General features: G+C 43.0%; 2 protein-coding genes across 7 annotated transcripts in view; one reads left to right on the forward strand and one right to left on the reverse strand.

Annotated features, from left to right (window-relative positions):
- The window catches only part of MARCHF5 (membrane associated ring-CH-type finger 5), a 64,437-nt gene extending 63,735 nt beyond the window's left edge, over positions 1-702 (reverse strand). The window contains exon 1 of the mRNA XM_054034475.1: positions 406-702. Coding sequence (XP_053890450.1) covers positions 406-449 — 44 coding nt within the window. The 5' untranslated portion in view covers positions 450-702. The remainder of the gene's footprint in view (positions 1-405) is intronic.
- Positions 703-817: 115 nt separating this feature from the next.
- CPEB3 (cytoplasmic polyadenylation element binding protein 3) overlaps positions 818-20,545 on the forward strand; it is a 186,505-nt gene continuing 166,777 nt past the window's right edge. For 2 of the 6 annotated variants that reach the window (XM_054034807.1, XM_054034812.1), the window contains exon 1: positions 818-941. The gene's annotated coding sequence lies outside the window, so the exon portion shown is untranslated. Of the gene's footprint in view, positions 942-20,275; positions 20,371-20,545 lie in introns of those variants that run through there. The other 4 variants (XM_054034809.1, XM_054034810.1, XM_054034811.1 and 1 more) reach the window with 3 other exon arrangements.

Here is a 20,545-nt window from a genome sequence, read left to right on the forward strand (position 1 = left end):
AAAGGCAAACGTTCCTCCACTTCTTTCCATAGTCTTTCCCAGAATTCTCTCATGCCACCCTCATGGAATTAGAATAAACACTATACAAAAACAAGTAATCCCACAACTTTACTTTCCATAAAGCTCCTGGTACATTACCGGATATCACCTAGATGTAGTCTCCCTGAAGCGCCTGGTACACACACAGGTGAAACAATCAAACAGCGGCGACATACAAGAGCTCCCCCCCGTTCCCCTATATCTGTGTAGTTACCCCCACCACACGCACACTCCCCCACTCCCTCTATGTCGCCACACCACCCCAGGCATGGACGCACCCGCTCCCACACACGCCCCCCTCTCTCCCTGTATCCACGTAGGTCTCTATCTTACCACCACCACCCACGCACCCTCTCTCCCCCGTACCTGTCCATAGCCTGCTGCAGCGCCAAGCCCGTCTGGTCCGACATATTCTCCGGGTGCGGGGACCCCGGAGGCCCCGCTGCAGTAGCGGTATCAGGAGGAGTCGGCCTAACACAGGGCCCGAGGCCTGACACTAGCGCAGGAGATGTGGGGACCTCCCCCCCTTGCGCAGCTCCGGCAGGCCCTCCCGCAGCAGGCAGGGCGCAGGATAGGCCGTTAAGGCGAGACAGGCCCTGGGTGAGATCCGGGCCGCAGGCTCCATACGCTGCGCGGACTGAGTGAGCGGAAAGGGGGGCGGCACCTCTGTGAGGTAAGAGCCAGGCCGCCCCCTCCCGCGCGCGTCAGAGCGCCGGGCAAAGAGGGCGACCGGCGCACCATGGGAGATGTAGTCCCCGCGCCTGCAGCTACTGAGGGGATTTAAAGGCCCCCGGGGCGCGCGCTGCGGCTGCTGCTACAGTTCCCCGGTGTCGAGTGCGGGGCAGGTGGGCGCTGCCTTCGGAGGGGGACGTGGCGGGATGGCCGCACTTGCTGTGGGAAAGGTCAGCACCCTGTCCCCTCTCCTTCCCCGCGGGGCCGCTCTCTTGCTAGCGCCTCCCTTCCCTGAGGGCCTGGGGGCGGGGAGGGGGAGAAGAGCCCTTTCACTCTCTCCCCTCCTGGTAAAGTGGCTGTTCTGTCCCAATCCCCTCGTGGACGCGTGTCACGCTCCGGGGCAGCGTGGGGGTACTGGGGGGAGTAGATTATAGTTTCCCCCACGTACTTCATTGTAAACCTGCAGCCCCGCCCTGTCTCCCCTTCCCCAGGACACAGGAGCGTCCTCTCCGCCCCCAGTGTGACATCAACAGGTGCTGCTCCTTAGTGTCTTGTCCTCCAAAGCGGCTTTTGCCCCCCGCGAGATTCCCCCTTTCAGAAGAAAGGGGTCTCTGGTAAATCATGAGTAAGCGAGAAAGGGATTCGTGCTGAGTACCTGACTTTTAGCTTAACAGGCTGCTGAGGCGAGTGGTGATTGACATGATTCAAGTGAAATTCCCAAATATTTGTTTCCTTATGGGGGTTTATTGCCAATAACAAATAAACACACGCACCCTTTGTTAATGTCCTCTTGTACTTCATTAAAGCCTTGCACTTAAAAGTACTCATTAAGGGTATCCTTAAGTAAATAACTAAAGTGAGGCTTATGCAGCAAAACTCCCCTCCCCTAGCTATACGAGGCACAAGGGAGATGCCGAGAAGGAATCTGGGAATAGTGTGAATTTTCTTATTTTAGCTTGTAGGTATACTTTCTCATGGAGAAAAAATAACTCCTTTCTAAAAAGTCATCCTAGCATAATGTAATGTAATGTCCGTATTTCTCTAGATGGGGCTGTGATGCCATCTCTACATCTACAAAATCTCTCCATTCTTCCTTCCTTACTGTCCTTCACATTCAACTCTCATTTCTGTACTGATGTACGAAGATCCTACATTGTGTCACTTTGGCCTAGGGTGACCAGACATCCCAATGTTAAGGGGTTTGTCTTATATAGGCAACCTATTACCCTACCCCCCAAAAAAGAAAGTATCCCGTTTTTTCACACTTGCTATCTGATCACTCTACTTTGGCCAAGGGAAGGGTTGATGCCATACTTTCCATGATGTTTGTCAGAGGTGGTTAATAAAGAGCAGTTTGAGGTGTGCTCATCCTTAGAATACCTATAGAGAGCATCCCTGCAACTTGTTAGACAAGGAATGACCAACAGTGACTGGTACCTGGTCTACATGATTGTCTTGTTATTTCGTGGCTATAATATACAGTAATAGGGTTTAGTGTCTTAATATTTTACCAAAGCACTTTTCAAACTGTAAACATACAACTACACCACAGTGCAGGCACTTCTGGGAGATTGCAGCAAAATGGCAACTTCTTGGTAGGAATTGGACACCGCACAGCTGGGACTGGGGGGAGGAGGAGGGACAGTGAATTTTATTTAATCTTTTATTATGCTTAGCACAAACTCTAAGAACATAACCGTTTTAGTAAGCCTAAAGTTTAACTAATACATAAATTAGAGATAAAGATATTGTGGGCTTCTTTATATAAAATAATTGCAAAGCTTTGTCTCCTACAAATTTAGCTAAGGATGCTAGGGTACAGGTCAAAGGCCAACACACTATCAGTTGTATTACCTCACTAATATTAATTGTTTATTTTAATTTCTAGTTCTGTGGTAATAACACTTCCTAAAATTAATTTAAATTAATTTTAAAATGTTAAAGTGCTAGCTGTAGTGTGTATAGATATTGTTTAAGGCTATGATACGGCAAACATTTAAAATACTTGTATAACTTTACTCATGTGAGTAGTCCCTTTAACTTCAGTGGACATGTTTCCCTAATAAAGTTACACATGTATTTAAATGTTTACAGGCTCAGGGGCCAAGTTTTCCCGCACAGCTCTGTTAATGTATGTCATTTCAGTAATATTTTATTGACATGAAAAGTGCTTCCACATCAGTCCTATCCTCCACTGCCTTGTTAATCTAGTCCATAAATGTAGCCTAGTAGGGTAAGTCTGAAAACAATTTTGCAAGGCCCACACATTAATGTAACTAGCTTCTGTCCCCATTGATCACTTCACAATGCACAGAACAGGACTTTTTGAAAACGGTCTACAAGCTGATTCTTTGGTGTTCCCAAACTAAACACATTTATTTTATGTAAAAAGGAGATCTTTGGGTTACCACCAACTGTCTGTACTACGGTCTGTTTATACTTGTCAACAAACACCTTAAATAAATTTCTCTAAGCCTGAGGCCCGCTTTTATCTGAAGGTTTTGTACGCACCCTACTGAATTTTAGGTTACATCTTTTCTTCCAGTAAATTCACTATGGAATATAAAATAGCTAGCAATATTTATAGACGAGTTCAGTTGTCTTATCACTTTCTCCCAAGCTTACACATATTAGATATCTGTTACAGAAGTATGAAAAAACAAGAGGATAAATAAACAAAATTTCACTTACCAAAAAATTCTCTCTGTTATGATTTTGTACTAGCACTTATCACTGTAGAGATTGAATGGCATAGCAAAGGTCCTAGTGGACTTTGTGGAGTCTTTGACTCTTTTCCCTTCCTGGATATAGGAAATTCTGATGGGATAATGATGTGGGTTTTGTTTGTTTGTTCATTTTTGTCTGGTGGTAATTGTTGTAAATTTCATTCTGGCTATGGTGGAAAAGCTTTATCAAAGAGAAAGGTATTCATAGATTATAAGGACTATGAAGGAACCATTATTTTAGGGATGTGATTTTTTTTTTTTAAGTGGTACAAGCCCCAATGTATATGTAATGTATCAGAGGGGTAGCCGTGTTAGTCTGAATCTGTAAAACGCGACAAAGAGTCCTGTGGCACCTTATAGACTAACAGACATATTGGAGCATAAGCTTTCGAGGGTGCTTCCGACGAAGTGGGTATTCACCCACGAAAGCTTATGCTACAATATGCCTGTTAGTCTATAAGGTGCCATAGGACTCTTTGTTGCTTTTAATGTGTATGTAGTTACACTGGTGTAAAGGTACCTTCTACTGATATAGCTATTCACCTTCCTGTATGGGAATAGCTATACTGGTATAAAGCACTTTTATACCAATATAACTTCATCCACACTAGGGGGATTATACCATGTGAACTGTCCTGTTATAACAACGAGGAGTACTTGTGGCAATTTAGAGACATCAAGAATTATAACATTCAAAAGCCAGTCAGAGAACACTTTAATCTCCCTGGACACTCAATAACAGACTTAAAAGTTTCAATTATTCAACAAAAAAACTTCAAAAACAGACTTCAATGAGAAACTGCAGAACTGGAATTAATTTGCAAACTGGACACCATCAAATTAAGCCTGAAGAAAGACTGGGAGTGGATGGGTCACTACAAAAACTAATTTCCCCCTACTGTTACTCACACTGTCAGGACTGAGATCCCTACTTTGAACTTTAGGGTACAAATGTAGGGGCCTGCATAAAAACTTCTAAGCTTAATTACCAGCTTAGCTCTGGTTCGGCTGCCACCATTTTCAATGGATTCCCTCCCTGGGAAACCTTGAAAAACCTTCACCAAATCCCTGGTGAAAACAAATCCAACCCCTTGGATTTAAAACAAGGGGAAATTAACCATTCCCCTCCTTCCTCCCACCAACTCCTGGTGAATCAAGATCCAAAACCCCTTTGGATCTAAAACAAGGAAAAAATCAATCAGGTTCTTAAAAAGAAGGTTTTTAATTAAAGAAAAAGGTAAAAATCATCTCTGTAAAATCAGTATGGAAATCAACCTTACAGGGTAATCAAACTTAAAGAGCTCAGAGGACTCCCCTCTAGTCTCAGGTTCAAAGTACAGCAAACAAAGAGAAACACTCTAGTAAAAGGTACATTTACAAGTTGAGAAAACAAAGGAAAACTAACACGCCTTGCCTGGCTATTTACTTACAAGTTTGAAATAGGAGAGGCTTGTTTAGAAAGATGTGGAGAACCTGGATTGATGTCTGGTCCCTCTCATTCCCGGAGAACGAACACACTCCCAAACAAAGAACACAAACAAAAGCCTTCCCCCCTCAAGATTTGAAAGTATCTTGTCCCCTTATTGGTCCTTTAGGTCAGATGCCAGCCAGGTTACCTGAGCTTCTTAACCCTTTACAGGGAAAAGGATTTTGGAGTCTCTGGCCAGGAGGGATTTATAGTACTGTACACAGGACAGCTATTACCCTTCCCTTTATAGTTATGACACGCCCCCCAAATCACAGATAGTGTTGGATGTTCGGTTCCACACTGGCTGTGATTTCTTCCTGGAGTTCTAGGAGAAAACAGAGTTAATAAGACACATGTACCTTTAGACATACTACTGATTATATAAAAACTAACAATATGTTTCATTCCAAAAACAATTGTTAACCAGTTAACTCTGGGAAACTTTCCCGGGAGAGTGCATCAGCCACTTTGTTAGAAGCTCCCGAAATGTGTTGTATTTCAAAATCAAAATCTTGGAGAGCTAAACTCCACCGAAGAAGTTTTTTGTTATTTCCCTTGGCGGTATGAAGCCACTGTAGCGCAGCATGGTCTGTTTGTAGTTGGAAACGCCGTCCCCAAACATATGGGCGTAGCTTTTCCAGCGCGTACACAATGGCATAGCATTCCTTTTCGCTGATTGACCAATGGCTTTCCCTCTCAGACAGTTTCTTACTGAGAAATACGACAGGATGGAATTCTTGATCCGGTCCTTCCTGCATTAAAACTGCTCCCACGCCTCGCTCGGACGCATCTGTGGTTACTTGGAACGGTTTGTCAAAGTCTGGGGCCCTTAGCACAGGGTCAGACATGAGTGTTGCCTTAAGCTGGTTAAAGGCCTTTTGACACTCATCAGTCCACTGAACTGCATTTGGCTGTTTCTTTCTGGTTAGGTCTGTCAGCGGGGCGGCGATTTGGCTGTAGTGGGGTACAAATCGCCTATAATATCCAGCCAAGCCTAAGAAGGATTGGACCTGTTTCTTAGACTTTGGAACCGGCCACTTTTGGATAGCATCCACTTTGGCCTGTATGGGATTTATAGTTCCTTGACCCACCTGGTGCCCCAGGTAAGTCACTCTGTTTTGGCCTATTTGACACTTTTTAGCCTTAACAGTTAGCCCTGCCTGCTGGATGCGCTCGAAAACTTTTTCCAGGTGCTCCATGTGCTCTGCCCATGAATCAGAAAAAATGGCCACATCGTCGAGGTAGGCAACTGCAGATTCTCCCAATCCTGCTAGGAGACCATCTACAAGTCTTTGGAAGGTGGCGGGTGCATTTCGCAACCCGAAAGGGAGTACATTGAATTCATACATCCCTGCCTGGGTGACGAAGGCTGACCTTTCCTTAGCGGGTTCATCTAGTGGTACTTGCCAGTACCCCTTGGTTAAGTCCAAAGTAGAGATGAATTGGGCATGTCCCAATTTCTCCAATAGCTCATCTGTGCGTGGCATTGGATAGTTGTCAGGACGAGTTACAGCATTTAGCTTACGGTAGTCCACGCAAAAGCGTATTTCCCCATCTGGTTTGGGAACTAGAACCACTGGAGATGCCCATGCACTCTTAGAGGGGCGGATTATACCCATCTGTAGCATGTCCTGGATCTCCCTTTGTATAGCAGCTTTGGCATGAGGTGACTCCCGGTAGGGTGGGGTTCTAATAGGGTGAGCATTACCTGTGTCAATGGAGTGGTATGCCCGTTCGGTCCATCCTGGAGTGGCTGAGAAAATTGGTGCAAAGCTTGTGCACAGCTCCTTGATCTGCTGTCGCTGCAGACGTCCAAGGGTCATGGAGAGGTTCACCTCTTCCACGCCACCATCCTTTTTTCCTTCGTAGTAGACACCTTCAGGCCACTCCGCGTCATCTGTTTCCTGGGCAGTAAACTGGCAAACGTTTAATTCTCTGGAATAAAAGGGCTTAAGAGAATTAACATGGTATACCTTAGGCTTTATGTTGGAGGTGGGGGAGGCTATGAGATAGTTAACAGCTCCTAGGCGCTCCTGGACCGTGAATGGTCCTTCCCACGATGCTTCCATTTTATGGGCCTGGATTGCCTTTAAGACCATGACTTGGTCTCCTACTTTGAAGGACCGTTCTCTGGAATGCTTATCATACCAGGCCTTTTGCTCTTCCTGAGCATCCTTTAGGTTTTCTTTAGCAAGGGCCAAAGAATGTCGGAGGGTGTTTTGTAGGTTGCTTACAAAGTCTAGAATGTTTGTTCCTGGAGAAGGCGTAAACCCCTCCCATTGCTGCTTCACCAACTGTAATGGCCCCTTAACCTCACGGCCATACACAAGTTCAAATGGTGAAAACCCTAAACTGGGATGTGGTACAGCCCTGTAGGCAAAAAGCAACTGCTGCAACACGAGGTCCCAATCATTGGAGTGTTCATTTACAAATTTACGTATCATGGCCCCCAAAGTTCCATTAAACCTCTCCACCAGGCCATTGGTTTCATGGTGGTAAGGGGTGGCAACCAAGTGATTCACCCCATGAGCTTCCCACAGGTTTTCCATGGTTCCTGCCAGGAAGTTAGTTCCCGAATCTGTAAGGATGTCGGAGGGCCAACCTACCCTGGCAAAAATGTCTGTTAATGCCTGGCACACACTTTTAGCCCTGGTGTTGCTTAAGGGTACTGCTTCCGGCCATCGGGTAGCAAAATCCATGAAAGTCAGTACGTACTGCTTTCCTCTGGGTGTCTTCTTTGGGAAAGGACCCAGAATATCCACAGCTACGCGCTGAAATGGGACCTCAATTATGGGTAGTGGCTGGAGAGGGGCTTTAACCTGGTCTTGGGGTTTTCCCACTCGTTGGCACACCTCACAAGACCGGACATAATTAGCAACGTCCTTGCCCATTCCCTCCCAGTGGAAGGACTTCCCCAACCGGTCCTTGGTTCTGTTCACCCCAGAATGGCCACTGGGATGATCATGGGCTAAGCTCAAGAGCTTTACCCGATACTTAGTGGGAACTACCAACTGTCTTTGAGGATGCCAGTCTTCCTGGTGCCCACCAGAAAGAGTCTCCTTGTATAAAAGTCCTTGTTCTACAACAAACCGGGATCGGTTAGAAGAGCTGAGAGGCGGTGGGGTGCTCCGCGCCGCCGCCCAAGCTTTCTGAAGGCTGTCATCTGCTTCCTGCTCGGCCTGGAACTGTTCCCTTGATGCTGGAGACATCAGTTCCTCCTTGGACTGTGGACTGGGGCTTGGTCCCTCTGGAAGCGATGCAGGTGCTGGGGCTGTTTCCATTGACTGTGAACCGCTGTCCGCTGGTGCACTATGTGGTATCTCAGGCTCTGGCTGAGCCTCTTGGGTAGGCTTATCTGCTGCTTCTGCCAGTTCAGGCTCGCTGGTGCCCTCTGGCGTTGGAGTTGTAGACGGGTTTGCAAGCGCTGGACTCAGGGCTGGCAATGGTTCTGGTGCTGGTTGCGTTGCCAGTTCCGGTTCTGGGACTGGCTTTGGCTGGGTCTCTGGGATTGGATCCACTACGGCTGTTGCAGTCGTTGGCAGAGGATCCAGTTCCACCACCTTTGTCTGGGTCTCCGGTAACACAGACGGGGCCCTGGTGGACGGCTCAGGAACAGGGATGGGGGTGAAAGCTTGCTTAGCCTGGCTGCGGGTGACTATTCCCACCCTCTTGGCTACCTTCACATGGTTGGCCAAATCTTCCCCCAGCAGCATGGGAATGGGATAATTGTCATAGACTGCAAAAGTCCACATTCCTGACCAGCCCTTGTACTGGACATGCAACGTGGCTGTAGGCAAGGTTACAGATTGTGACACGAAGGGTTGAATTGTCACTGTAGCCTCTGGGTTGATGAGTTTGGGGTCCACTAGGGATTGGTGGATAGTTGACACTTGAGCCCCAGTGTCCCTCCAGGCGGTAACCTTCTTTCCGCCCACTCTCAAGGTTTCCCTTCGCTCCGAGGGTATGAGAGAGGCATCTGGGTTTGGGGATCTTTGGTGTGATTGGGGTGTAATGAACTGTAATCGGTTAGGGTTCTTGGGGCAGTGAGCCTTTATATGTCCCAGTTCATTACATTTAAAACATCGCCCTGCTAAGGTATCACCGGGGCGATGTTGGTTGGTGGAGACTGGTGTGGTGGGGTGAGAAGGCGTCTGGGGTTTCCCTTGAGATGTGGGTGGGGCCTTGGGTTGTCCCCGGTGGTAAGGTTTTGTTTCGGCTTGCCCCTTCTGATATTCGCTCCAACTGCTACTAGTTTTTTTCTTTTCTGCCACCTCCACCCATTGGGCTCCAATCTCCCCCGCCTCAGTTACAGTTTTGGGCTTCCTATCTAGGATGTACCTTTCTATTTCCTCAGGAACACCCTCTAAAAACTGCTCCATTTTTACTAGGGAAAGCAGATCTTCCAGAGATTTAACATTTGCTCCTGATACCCAGGCATCACAATTTTTGTCAATGTGGTAGGCATGACGGGTAAATGACACATCCGGTTTCCACTTTAGGGCTCTGAACCGCCGACGGGCATGCTCGGGTGTTAGCCCCATTCTGAGTCTGGCCTTGTTTTTAAAAAGTTCATAACTGTTCATGTGTTCCTTAGGCATTTCAGCCGCCACCTCTGCTAAGGGTCCACTGAGCTGCGGCCTCAGCTCTACCATGTACTGGTCTATAGCGATGCTGTATCCAAGGCAGGCCCTTTCAAAATTTTCTAAGAAGGCCTCAGTATCATCGCCTGCCTTGTAGGTGGGGAATCTTCTGGGATGGGAAGTGGTACCTGGAGGGGGGTTGTTAGCATTGGCTGGTGCATCCTGCTTAGCCTTTGCTACTTCCAGTTCATGCTTCCTTTCTTTTTCTCTCTCCTCCATCTCTTTTTCTTTCATCTTCATCTCTTTTTCTTTCAGCTCCATCTCTCTCTTGTGGGCCTCCTCTTTGGCTTTTTCTTCTCTTTCTCTCTGCTCTGTCTCGAGTTTTGTTAATTGAAGCAGTCTCTGATGTTTTCTTTCATTTTCTTCTGCTTCTAGTTTGGCCAGTTCTATTTTGTTAGCTACTTCTTTGGTAGTCATTTTCCTGTTTTCTTGTGCTGGGTCACCCCCTTTGCAGTTGACAAACTGGGAAGCTCTCAGCTCTGGCTGCTGCAGAGTTAACAGTAACTTTCTAACTAGCTACTCCGGAGGATGTAAAAAGAAAAAAAAACAATTCAGCTTGTAAATACCTTTTACCAGTCATTTGCTAATTGAACCCTTCTCTTAACAAAGGACCTGTAAAAAAAACTTAACACCTCTGCCTTCAGGCAAGGAGAGATAAGATATGCATCTATCTACTTCTAGCTCGGCTTTCCAAGCAGCTAGAAGGAAAAAAAATCTCACTGGCTTTTTGGGTATAAAATGATCCCACCGCTGCCACCATGTCAGGACTGAGATCCCTACTTTGAACTTTAGGGTACAAATGTAGGGGCCTGCATAAAAACTTCTAAGCTTAATTACCAGCTTAGCTCTGGTTCGGCTGCCACCATTTTCAATGGATTCCCTCCCTGGGAAACCTTGAAAAACCTTCACCAAATCCCTGGTGAAAACAAATCCAACCCCTTGGATTTAAAACAAGGGGAAATTAACCATTCCCCTCCTTCCTCCCACCAACTCCTGGTGAATCAAGATCCAAAACCCCTTTGGATCTAAAACAAGGAAAAAATCAATCAGGTTCTTAAAAAGAAGGTTTTTAATTAAAGAAAAAGGTAAAAATCATCTCTGTAAAATCAGTATGGAAATCAACCTTACAGGGTAATCAAACTTAAAGAGCTCAGAGGACTCCCCTCTAGTCTCAGGTTCAAAGTACAGCAAACAAAGAGAAACACTCTAGTAAAAGGTACATTTACAAGTTGAGAAAACAAAGGAAAACTAACACGCCTTGCCTGGCTATTTACTTACAAGTTTGAAATAGGAGAGGCTTGTTTAGAAAGATGTGGAGAACCTGGATTGATGTCTGGTCCCTCTCATTCCCGGAGAACGAACACACTCCCAAACAAAGAACACAAACAAAAGCCTTCCCCCCTCAAGATTTGAAAGTATCTTGTCCCCTTATTGGTCCTTTAGGTCAGATGCCAGCCAGGTTACCTGAGCTTCTTAACCCTTTACAGGGAAAAGGATTTTGGAGTCTCTGGCCAGGAGGGATTTATAGTACTGTACACAGGACAGCTATTACCCTTCCCTTTATAGTTATGACACACACCTTCTTGTCAACTGTTTGAAATGGACCACTCTGATTACATTGGCCTCATTACCACTACAAAAATGATTTTTTCCTCCCTTGGTATTCTACTGTTGAGAATAGCCCACTTCCATCTTAACTGAATTGTCTCGTTAGCACTGACCACCCCGCGCTCCTTGGTAAGGCAACTCCTATCTTTTCATGTACTGTGTATTTATACCTGCCCACTGTATTTTCCACTCCATGCATCTGATGAAGTGGGTTTTAGCCCACGAAAGCTTATGCCCAAATAAATTCGTTAGACTCTAAGGTGCCACAATTACTCCTCGTTGTTTTTGCTGATACAGACTAACACGGCTACCACTCTGAAACCTGTCCTGTTATAGTTAAGGCAATACAACTTTCTAGTGTCAGTTTTCCCTTTCCTTTTTTACCTCTTTGAAAAATAGCAACACCTGCCTCACAAGCTTTCTATATTATATGCCATTCAATATACATACCACCTCTCTCTCTCTTTGTATATATATTTGAATATGTAAGATTTAATTTGTGATGTGTTATATTGAAAGTCTGCAAACATATTTTGTGTGTCAGAGTTAAGGTTGTTGGAAGGAACTTGCACACGTCAGTATTTCAGTGAATGGTATGTGTGAACAGTAAGAACAGAATATTTAGATAAATTGTCTTTACTAATCTCTTTTAATATTTATTTATTTAATGGTAAAGTTGTAGTTGTGTTTTTCATAAGAGTTTTATATTATGTCAGCAATCTGAACTTAAAGTTAACACATTTTAATGGGAGACTGTCCTTGCTTTTTATTAGAAGAAAACATTAGCAGTCTTGAAAGTTCTTAAATTATTTTCTGCAATACCAGGCTCCTACGGGTTCATGTAAAAAAAACTATGCACCATATGAATATATTTATCTAAAGCTCTTATCAAGCATCTGACATGAATTTTTCCAATCTTCTGCTTCAATAAATGGACAGAGGCTAGGTAAACTCTCTTAGATCTCAGCCTAGTTTGGGAGGACATACAAGGAAAACTGCTCATAGCATAGCCCCTGATCTTGCAAATATATCCACATGTTTTGGACTTCTGCACTTGCACAGAGGTCATTCACTTCAGTGGATCTCTGAATGGGAACAAGTGTCTGCCTTGGCAGATGCATTTGCAGAATTGGAGTCTAAATCCGTGGAGCATTTTATGTGTTTAATATTTTAAACACTTAATTGGCTCAATTCAAAGCAGGTTTCCTTGAATATATTCAAAATGTTAAGGAGCTGAATAAAGTAAAGATTACTTCATACTCTGCAGAGCTTTCCAGAGTTGAGGGTCTATATGGGCTGCCTCCCAATTGTTTTCATAAATATTTTCTCTTTTGCCTTTTCTAACATTAACAAAAGCCATTTCGACAGATAATTCTCATAACTTTTTATTGGGGGGAAAAAAAACTATCCATGCTTGACATTTTATTGCCATGAATAAGGAGTCCAAAACATTTATTTATTTATTTTACATTTCAGAAAGGAGTAATTTTTAACTCCTAAAATAATGAACAAATTTACTTGTCATACCTATACAATAATTAAAACGCCACTTGAAAAAGCTCAGTGTAACCTTAATGATGACACTGTTAACACATCCATAATGAAGTCCGTATAATATCGATAAAAACATGATGACACAGCAGAACTTCAATAGGAGTTTACATGCCTTGTAAACCCCTTAAGTTTTATTTGAGAGAGGAACAATGGAAGGAACAATGACCACTCAAATTTGGTCCAAAATTCAGATTTAGTGAAAACAAGCTTTTAGCGCAAAAAAAACAAAAAAACAAAAACTTTAGGGGATCACCAAAATATCAGTTACATGGGAACAACTTTTAATAGGGAGCAGAGCGGGGCTAAATTAAAAATGGTGACCTACAGGTAAGACTGTAGTTCCTTAGCAATGTCCTTAGAGAGCATTCAGTGCCCTAGTAATTCAAATGTTACATCTTAAACTAATTGACAGCAAGCCTCATTCTTGAACAAATATTTGTGAGACTGGAGAGGAATGCTGGTATCAGAATTCCTGGGTTCTCCTCATGATCTGTATGTGGTCTAGTGGTTAGAGCAGTGGTTACAGACCAGTTAGTCAAGCACATAGATTTGATGCATTCCTTCTGAAAGGCAGCAGAACAAGACTTGTGACCTGGGTTCTGTTCACAGCTCAGTCTTGAATTGATTTGTGCAACTTCTCAATTACCTTGTTTGAAAAATTAGGGAAATATTAGTTGCCTAGCTTTTAGGGTAGAGAGATGAGGTCATCATAGTAGTAAGGCTTGTGAACAGCACTCAGGAGAAAAGGTGAAACCAGAACCCATGATCACCTGATTCCAGTCTCGGCTGAAGGATAGTCTTTGAGGAAGGGTTCTACCTTGTTGTGTCACTTGAGATGTGGGCAGATGTGACATGGCTGCCTAAAGCCTGCATTCTGAGATGCACAACACTTGTCAGTGTGTACATCACTGCATTGCAAAACCCAAATATTCAAAAATCATGGGGCAGAACCCAAAATATAATATTTAAAAATTGTGGATTTTGCCTGTTGTCCAATTTCACCATCACCACCATGTCTTTTATGAGGAAGCTCCCATCCCCAATTTGTGTCTGATCAGCCTGGATCCATCTTCAATCTCAAATACATACAAAAATGCAGTTTCCATGTTCACTGCAAAGTAGGAACTTGCCTTCTCCTTTCCCTGACATGGGGAGCTTTTATTGTAACCTCCTCTATCTCCCTCCCTAACAAGGCAGCTACCCACATTCACATATTTCCTCCATACTCCACCGCCCAGTACCAGGTTTACAATGGTGCCAGTGGTGCCATGGAGCTGGGCCCATGCTCAGAAGGGGCCCTGGCCTGCTCTGCTTGCATTGTGCCCTGAGACCCCACTGGCTCCTTCCCTCCCTCCCGCCACCACCACTTGCTCCTCTCAGCCTGTCTGCCAGCCAGACAAGGGCTCCTCTCCACCTGGCCCCACCGCTGGCTTCTCTGCCCCCTAGCTGGACCCCAGTGCATCTCCTGGCAGTCTCTGCTTCCTTGCTCTGGGGACCGACCCCCTCATGCCATGCTCCATTGCTCCTCTGGGGGCCCACAGATATGTTTGGTGCCAGGCCCGCAAAAGGTTAATCCGGCCCTGCCTCTGCCTGTCTCTTTATGTACGGGAGTCCCCCCACACACATGCATTTCCCTTCCTCTCCTCTCACTGTCTCCTACTCATTGCATTTTCCCTCTCTGCCATGCCATATTCCACTACAAACCTTCTCAGTTTGCTTCCAGATCCCCTCACATTCCTCTGACTACTCAGTTTCCCATCCTGTTTCCTAGCACAGTCCTCTTCCCTGTTGCTGCCAAAGCCCCATTCACTGCACCTCCACATTGTGTCCCAGTTGGTGACTGGAGGCCCATCTTCTTCCCTGAGGGCAGCCATGCTTCAGCCCAATTGGAAATAGCAGGAAACTGTGTCCATCTTTTCTGGGAGCAGACTCACTGTCCCCTACAGAAGTAGGAGAGATGACTGCCATGTTACTGAGGATAGCCCGTGGCTTCTGTTCTACAGACAGTAATTGAAGATGGCAGCCATTTTGGCTAAGGGCAAAATTTCAAATTGGAAGGCAAAAATAAAAAATTGATGAGAATCTTTAATAATAATAATAATAATTAATAAAAAAAAAGGGCGGGGGGGGGGAGAGAGAGGGCAGCACTGACCAAGCCCCAAATTAGGCCTTATGGTTTTTAAGTTGACAGTGTACACTAAGACAATACAGATAGTAGAAAATTAAATCACTTGGTAACAAACTTATTTTGACTTTAAAAAGACATTTTGATAAAGTACCTCTGTTAGATAATAAAGGAATATCTAGGGATCAGTAATGAATAGTGACCAGTATAACTTCTAATAAGGACCCAGTAGAGGGGCTGAATAGCAAAGTGACCATTTTCTAGTGGAATCATTCTCTTTACTCAAGAGTAGGAAGAATTAAGAAATTTGAGAGATCTAACACAGCTAAGTAACTGGGAAATATGAAAGCAGTTAACATTTAATATTCACAAAGGAGAGATAATTCAGCATAAGTAATATTTAAAATAACACCTGACAGAGGAGGTCATTCAGTCATTCATACATACTTTGTCCCATAATTAAGACATATGGCACCAGTTTCATTTAAAGTTTATTTTTAATTTAGATTTTTCTATTCAATGAAACTCAGTGCCCCATAATATATTATTATATTTCTACTAGCTTTAGTAAGCTAAAATGCCTTTGTATATAAATAAGAACAGTATCTGTAGTTACATAGCTAGGATCAAATTACAAATGTGGGAATAAATTGCATTAAATACAAGGTATAAACTGACTGAGATCAAGAAGGCACTTTTCTCATAATAAAATATTGCAAAATTAGGTCCAGTTGTTTATTTTTTCACCCTAACGATCCTGTTATTAGGAGAGGGACCTTCGGCACCCAAATTCTGTCGTCTTCTTATGGTGGGCTTTCCCCACTTTTCCTGATTACTGTATATGGGAAGGGGACATAGATAATATTCAGGTTGCCTGGACCCTCCTCCTCCATCTTCTTGGCTGACCTGCAGAGTGAAGCTGTCATCATGGAGACCTGAATGGGTTTAGGCTGCTGCCCCTTCAAAATGGAACTTTCACTTTCAGGTCATACATATGTTGACTGGGCTGCCTGACATCAGACTTTGAATGGGAATCCTTACAAAATATCTAAGACAGCATTCCGTGGCTACCTAGAGACGATTACATCAGTTATTTCAATTTAGGAACATTTCCATGAGCTACAAGCTGCAGTGTGGTGGCTTTCACCTGAATAGAGTCCAAAATGTAGTGAACTTCACACTTCTGAACTTTTATTTTCATGAGGATTTGGTGGGGTGCAGGAAGTGGATGGGATGACAGGGGCTGATTGGGCCATCAGAAGATATGAGAGGAGTGCAGCTCTCCAGATGTCTGATGGAGAAGAAAGACTATTGGATAAGGAGGAGATAATGTATTGGTAGATAATGTATTGCGGTTGTTGCCGATATTCAGGGACATACAAGGGATAATACAGATAAATCCTGATTGCTATCTGTGGGAATAGGAGCAGTGTATATAATTATTTTAAAAGCTTGGAAATTAACACAAAAAAAGTTTTGGCCCAGTCAGGTGTATCAGGGCTCTGCTCCATCTGTCCTCAAGGTTGCAGAGAGCCATTTTAGCTCCCAGTGCAAGTTAAACCACTCTAGAGTTTGCTCTTGCTTGAGTTGTCTTGGAACTGTCCCCTAGAGGCAGTAACACTGGTCCAGCTATATCCTTTTCTGCTCTGGCACTCTGCCCATTTGATGGTGGAGTTGCATAGAGTCCGTATAACCAGTTCTATGCTAGTCAGATTCCCTATTCAAAAGGATCCTCAGATGCCCCACTAAAGTAGCTTCCTGGCCCATTTGTGCAATCAGAGTGGCAGCAAAGAGTCTAGGAATGGATGCTGAGAATCTGGTCATTACAGCTTTGACTTACAGTTCCTAGACTGCATAGCCCACCAACTCAAACTGTAAAAAGCAAAGAAATAAGCAGTTAAGTCACTTGACACCTCAGCTACAATTCCACTCCTTTCTCCTTCTTAGCTTTAACTGTCTCTCTTCCAGCGATTGCTCATATATTTCCAGCCTCTGTTGAACAACCAGTGTGCAGCCACATGCACCAATGTTCACACAATGCAGATTTAAATTTTGTAATGAAAACTAATAACATTGATCACATGTTAATATAATGTTTCCTGACACTTTAGGAAAATCTATTGTAGCCAACATTTCCAATCTGACACATTATTTCAATTATACGGGAATACAACATACAGAACTACACAGAATGTAATTTATGAAAGTCACAACAGTGTTATATTAATAATCGAAACACCGGAACATATTACCAATGAATATGGTTTGAGGATGCATATTGATCTCTGAAGAGGAGCTGGAGAGATGTGGGTGGTAGAAGGGAGGTAGTGGAGGAGGAACTGCTGACTGATGTGCAGATGGAGTGTTAAATTACTTAACTGCTTGTTTACCCTCTTTTTTGTAGCTTGCATTGATAGGATATTCTGTTTAGTAACATAAACTCAATGTTGATGACATTCTCGTATGGGAATCTACCTTGGGCATTTATATAGCACCAGTAACCATAATATATAGATATTGATCTTAATTTACTTTTAAAATCTCACATAAAACCTGTTAAGTTATACCCAGATGATGTAAAACTATATTTTATCAAGAATATTGTGACTGCAATATAAAACATTTATTTCAGCTAAGAAACATTGTAACGAATATTAAAAAGTAGTGTCTTATCTCTTCATAGAGGAAGTCAGGTTGTGATTTTGCACTAGAATAGTTTAATTAACTAGCTAGTGACTAACATTTCATTTATTATTTTGGGTAGCTATATTTGATCTGTTTTATCTTGATTTATACATCTGTCAGACTGCTGGAGGCTTATTGTAATTTCGATTTCCAGATCAATGTATCCCACCAGTTTTTCTTCTGAAAGCTAATGATTTTGGACTGCATTAATTTTAAATGTAATCCGGGTTGCAACGACTTCCCCCTGGAGAATGGATGTATTTGATCTCGCCTCCTTTCAGTACTGTAGTTCTCCCAACATGCAGAAGTCAATAGCCGTATGTGGAAAAGACTTCAATCCCCATAGTTCCGTGGGTGAGCATGCGCCATAAGCTTGCAGTTGTCAAAGTGCTCTTGCCAGAGCGGTCGCCTATTTGTTATATAGCAAACCCGAAAGAAGAAAATAAATACTGTCATTGTATTGATCTTTAAATACAGAACACTCAAAGGTAACTGTTCCTAAGGAATTTCTGCGTTGACTGCTTGGGTTACTGCATACGAACGGAGCTGGTATTGTTATGGGGATATAGATTTCCTGTACTGGACTGTAAATTTGCACAAATACTTATACCAGCAATAATCAAGAGGCACCGCATATTAGCCCAATATTAGACATTGGTTGGCCCGTCTTTCAAAGTCATTTATTATCCAGTGTTTCTCCATTCAGACTGGCTTCACTCATTAAAGGTAGGTCTTGACCTTGACAAGAGGGTTGAATTTGTGCTGAAATTTTACCTTTAAGGAGTAATGGAAAACGGATGTGGATTACTATCCTCAGGATAAAGTTAATATACAAATAACTAAGGCAAGATATGTATCGAAACAACTGCTGGGGTGGCCACTGTACGATTACTTGGTGAGTTAGTGAATCAAGTACACTTTATTGAAGGCAGGATTTTAACCTTTCAATTGTTTTTTGTAGAACATAACTTTCTAAATGGGTGCATCAAAAAGCAAGGAAGGATTATAGGTGTTATCTTTTTTCCTCCTTTATCCTATGGAATCCCCAGCAATTTTGTTTAGTTCTAACAGTTACGGTGATTTTGATAGAAATTCAGCTAATGGAAAGCTACACGAAGCCTGGGATATTGTGGCTTGCTGCAGTACGGCTTTAAACTGCCTCGAAAGGTTTCCTGCACCTCTCTCTCTCTCCCCCCTCTTCCCCCCCCGCAGCAGCAGCAGAGCTGCGTGATACAGATGCAATAGTTTACTCCTTTCTTCCTAGGAATTTGGCTTAATGCTGTCTCACTATATGGACTGTTAAAGTCATAATTGTTGGACTTACTTATTTAAATAGAGAATAAAATAAACAGAAAACGTAACGTAACTGGTAGCAGAACCTGTCCTGTCAATTATCTCTAAAGCAAAAGCGTGTGTATGTATATATTGTGTGAATAAAATATAGAGTTTGAACTAGATGGAAACAGCTAATATTTAAATAATCTTTGTAAAGTGCAATCTTAAATGAAAGCCATGGATCATATAAAAATGGCTAATATAAGAAATTAAACGTTGTCTTCACGCTCCTTGACACCCTTCCTAACCAGCTGTTTAATTTGACATCACGTTATTTTGCTGCAATTAAATAGCAATCTAAAAGTCAAGTGCTTTTTAGAAATACAAACGCCATATGGTTAGAACAATTAAAAATGTGCTTAGGTATTCAGAGATGCCTACTTTTATTGACATGGCTACTTGATTAAAATTAGTCATAAATTAATAGACTTATTTAAAATAACGTCACGAACTTTTTTTGTGTGTGGCCTCTTTAATTGTAAATACGTCTGCGAAATTTGGGGGTGGTTGCTCTGATAGTTTCTTGCAGAGGTCGAGGAGTAGCGAATGCATATACCTTACTCTGGTACTGAGTTTTAAAATAAGGTTAACAATTTGTATTACTTGACCTGATGTATTTTATAAGAAGTACCTTTCTAATAGGTATAGGACTTGCTCACACTACATAAATTTAATTTCATAACGTTTTAACTTGTTTATATTTAGTGATTGACTTGTACATTGCACCTTTAAAGGTGGTTTTTAAAATGTGTGCGTGTATAAATGTATAAATTAAATGTTTTGATTCGTCCCACTTTTTAAATGTTGTGTTGAAAGGAACAGAGACTTTAGTATTTAAAATACTAACTCCAAGCTCTGCTTATAATTTTGGTCTGAGATCTTGAAAGTATTCTATTCTGTAGATTTCACATATATAGTCCTGTCTGTAGTGAGTATATCCGATATACACAAGGAAGGGACTATCCTAGGATGCAAAAACCCTGTTTTATAGAGAATAACCCTGAAGTGAAAAATCTTAAGGTCATCAGAGGCAAATACAACCTTGTTTTGTTTTTCAATCAGAGTTGATGCTTATGCATCTGGCCAAACAGTAAACTGTCAGGAAAGAAAAGGCCAGTAAATGATGTGCAGCTAAGAACGTCTTCCATTATCAGCTCAAGATTCTGAGCATGTTCTGTGGTGTTAAATGGAATAATTGAAAACCTGTTTGTTAATTAAGGGAAATGGGCATCCTGCTCCTTTAAAGGTCTCCTCGTATGGAAGGGGGTGGAGGAGAGTAAAGGCTGGTGTCTTTTTAACCTTGCTGAAGGACGCAGCAGTATTTATTGACGTATGCAAATAACTGGGGAGGAGGAGGAGGGTGCTTGGAAAAACAGGAACCAGAATCAGTTTCTCATTGCAGGGTGAGAGCTCTGAGTTCCGGTGTAAGAGAAAAGAGACGTGGCGAAATTGCTGTATATCTCTGCCCTATAAGCACATCTCTCATTTAGATTGAAAGGAATCAAGGCATCAGAAAGGGTGAAGCCTCTTAAATTATATTTGAAGGCAAGCTAGCACGATCACACTGATTAAACATTGCACTCCTAAATGGGGGAGGAGGGGGAATTACGGATTTGCCTTGCAACTAGCAATGGCACGGGATTTTAGCAAGCAAAATACCAAAGCAGTGCGGCTAGTGGTATGAATGAGAATA

This window comes from Malaclemys terrapin, chromosome 7, assembly GCF_027887155.1.
Source record: "Malaclemys terrapin pileata isolate rMalTer1 chromosome 7, rMalTer1.hap1, whole genome shotgun sequence".
In the NCBI taxonomy this organism is placed as follows: domain Eukaryota; kingdom Metazoa; phylum Chordata; order Testudines; family Emydidae; genus Malaclemys; species Malaclemys terrapin.